This window comes from Lactuca saligna, chromosome 5, assembly GCF_052625555.1.
Source record: "Lactuca saligna cultivar CGN05327 chromosome 5, ASM5262555v1, whole genome shotgun sequence".
In the NCBI taxonomy this organism is placed as follows: Eukaryota; Viridiplantae; Streptophyta; class Magnoliopsida; order Asterales; family Asteraceae; genus Lactuca; species Lactuca saligna.
Window position 1 is genome coordinate 273,563,077 of NC_136421.1, and position 3,382 is coordinate 273,566,458.

Here is a 3,382-nt window from a genome sequence, read left to right on the forward strand (position 1 = left end):
ATAAATATAATATCTAAAAATTAGAGTGGATAAATATGGTTTTTTAATATTTATGGAAAAAACATTTATACAAATTTCTTTTTTAATGTATTTTTATAAATAAAAAGTAAAAAAAAAAACTAGAAAAAGAAATACAATTCAATAATTAAAAAACAAGAAAATAAAATGTAATAATAATAATGTAAGAATAATAAAGAAGCAACTTAAACCCTCGTCCTGGCTTTACTACAGTCTTCAGGTTTTGCGATCGGACTGACAACACTACGCCATGTTTAACCTCGCAACCAAGCTGTCCAGACTAGCCAGGGGCCGTTCCCACTCACCCACGGTTGTCAGATTATTCTCCACGAAACTCCATCACCACTTTAAGCCTAACCCAGTTGCTCTTCAAATGATCGATTATGCCTTTTCCCTTTCTAGATCCCAGAAATCAGGTCAGTTTCCCCCTTTGCTGTGCGTTTACGACAATCCCGTTAATACCCATTTTTATCAGTTTACTATCCACATTTTTACGTATGAGTATGTGTAGATGAATCATATGGGCAAGGTTTGTTGGTGCTAGAACAGTGCGAATCCAATCAGCATGATGGTAATTCCAAGGGATTGGTTCTTCTTGCTATGTCGACCCTTTTGTCCGAGAGGTAATTTTTTCCTTTCTTAATCCATACTCCTTTCCACAGTGGGAGTATTACTTCAATTATCTGAGTAGAAGCGTTTAAAATTAAGCCATCCATTTAATCTGTCACTTCTTTCTATTCACAGAGGCAATTTTCTTGAAGCTATTGAGAAATTGAATACCATTAAGGACCTAAAAGTTTCTTCTTTCCCTCTTAGAGGTAATGCAAAGCAACACCGAATGCATTTCATGTATCTGAGTTTGATCAAGTGTTAAAAATTTACCAAGTTCATTGTTATTTCTATGATTTGGTTTAGTGGCTACTATGGAAGCTCTTGCAGGACTCCATTTGGAATTAGGAGAAGTAAGCACTGTCTGTGTTTGTGCTTCAATCTTTTATCCAAATTCAAATACATAAACTCTCTATGTTCTTTGGGTACATAAACATCTGGCTATGGTTCCCTATATAGGATGATACTTCTTCAGTGATAGCAGATGTTTGCTTGAATGATTTAGATGCTAACAAACCAGAACTTGATGATGGATTTGGATCATTAAATGCTCGTGCTAGAGCATTAAAAGGGCTTACAGAGCTTGTTCAGGGAAACACAGATTCATGTATATACTTAATTTCTGATACTTGCATCTTCTTGTTTCTATGATAATCTAATCGAACATTTTCTTTATGCAGCCCAATCTTGTTTTACTGGAGCTGAAGATAACTTGGGAATTGGTAAAACTCTTGCAACTCATGTCTCATTTCATATCAAGAAACATTGTTATAACAAAATATTGATTTCTGTATAGGGAATGATGCTTTGTCATATGCTGAATTCTTGCATACAACACGGGATTTTGAAACTGCAAAAAAATTGTATGAGAATGTAATCAAAGGGATACCAGAAAATAAAGATTATAGTGATCCATATAACTTGGCTGCTGGAAACATGGTATGGGAGGACATTCTTTTGGCAGCAACTTGTGGTTTAGGTCAACTTGAATCACACATGGGGTAATACATCATACATCATACATGTATTTCAGACTTACTTCTTTCTCTTTTTCTCCATTAAGAGTCTGTTTCTTTTTGTCTCCTTGAAGTCTAAAAGAAACAATACCTTACCATAAAATGCTTCTTACTCTAAAATCAAAACCTATGTTTACATTATATGAGGTGTGTTTTGTGATTCAGGAACTTTGGTGATGCTGAAGAGATACTAACAAGGGCACTTACAATGACTGAAGAACGTTTTGGTTAGTATACAGCTGTTCATAATCTACATGTGATTTATGGTCAAACTACTTGTTGTGTGTATTTTGACTTTTAATGCATAATTGCATATGTTGTAGGTTCTCATCATCCAAAGATTGGAATAATATTAACTTGCATAGCTCTCATGTTTAGGCACAAAGCAACAATGGAGCATTCTAGTTCCCTTATGGTCCAAGAGGTTAGAAATACTCACTAAAACACAATTCATTAAACATTTTATAGACATAGAAGGTTAACATGGTAATTTTCTGTTTATGGCATTTCATTTTAATTTCTTATGTTGTTTGGATATTATAGGGACTTTATAGAAGAGCATTAGAATTGCTTAAAGCTCCTCAATTGGAAACTGAAGGTAGCATTAATAAAGAAAGTATTGTGCTTATTGCCCCTCAATTTGAAACCAATTTGATCACTTATATTATATAATATCTTTTGTTGTAGCAGTTGAACAATCAAAAGTGTATAGAAAGGATATAATCGCACTTGCAAGAGGTACAATTATCTTCTATTTTTAACTGTATCTATAATTATAACAATATAACTATTTGTGTAAAAGAAATGGTCCAAATTGTGACGTATTACAACACATAATTTTTGTTCCATTGACATCAGTACAACCTGTTCTGTTCTGCCATGTCATGTTTTGTACTGTGTAATTAACGTGATGGTTGTTTGTGAAGGTGGGTATGCTGAGACCCTGTGTGTTCAACAAAACCGTAAGGCTGTGGGGGAGAAGATGAAGAGATGGGCCGAGGGTGCGTGGAATAACCGTAGACTCTCGTTATCAGAGGCATTGGATTTATCCAAAATCATCATTATTGATGCTCGGATTAGCAGGGCTTTGTAGAGTCTTCAATCCATCAAAGTTTTGATAAAAGTTGATCAACTAACAGAGTAACAGTGTGACTGTAAAACCTTGTATAACATGTTTGATCTTTGCAAATAAATAAATGTAATCTCGGAACTTCAGTTAAAACTTTGGTAAAGTAATGTTATTACGTTGTATGATTGATTTTAGAGATAAGCTATTTTTACATGATAAATCTTGAAAGTCGAACATTAATTAAATTTCCAACAAAAACCTAGATGCAATATTTAGGTCATAGTGATACATCCTCAAAATAAATCTATGTCTATATTTACGTATATTTTCTCCAAAAATATGGATATCATGAAACGAAAACGTAGGCTATCACTTGTCACATAACTAGGTTGATTGTTAGCCCACTCAGGCGCTGTTTTTTATATCTTAAGTTACTTTATGTTTACTTTGGTTTATAAATTGATATCGTATGATATTATTTAATTAATTTACCTAAGCATGCCTCTACGTGTTGATGTGGGAAAATTATATATGTATAATAAGTAAGATATGATTTACAAAAAAATAGGTTTTATTATAAATAAAAATGCACTTTTGATTTGTGAAGACAAAAATGTAAAAAATATGATATATTTTTACAACCCTACATGAAAACGAATATGTATTGAAA

The 3,382-nt window shown here is 33.0% G+C and overlaps 1 protein-coding gene across 2 annotated transcripts; it reads left to right on the top strand.

The window, feature by feature from the left end:
* Nucleotides 1-210: 210 nt before the first annotated feature.
* On the top strand, nt 211-2,901 carry NDP1 (Tetratricopeptide repeat (TPR)-like superfamily protein). Of its 2 annotated transcripts, none has more exons than XM_078996231.1 (12): nt 211-434; nt 530-641; nt 763-836; nt 934-980; nt 1,087-1,234; nt 1,308-1,349; nt 1,424-1,628; nt 1,809-1,870; nt 1,967-2,067; nt 2,187-2,241; nt 2,331-2,381; nt 2,570-2,901. In XM_078996231.1, the coding sequence occupies exons 1-12, from the start codon at nt 269-271 to the stop codon at nt 2,734-2,736; spliced, it is 1,230 nt and encodes a 409-aa protein (XP_078852357.1). In that variant the 5' UTR covers nt 211-268; the 3' UTR covers nt 2,737-2,901. The 2 variants fall into 2 exon arrangements, with proteins under 2 accessions (XP_078852357.1, XP_078852358.1); XM_078996232.1 differs by having other exon boundaries at nt 212-434; nt 2,334-2,381.
* Nucleotides 2,902-3,382: the final 481 nt, after the last annotated feature.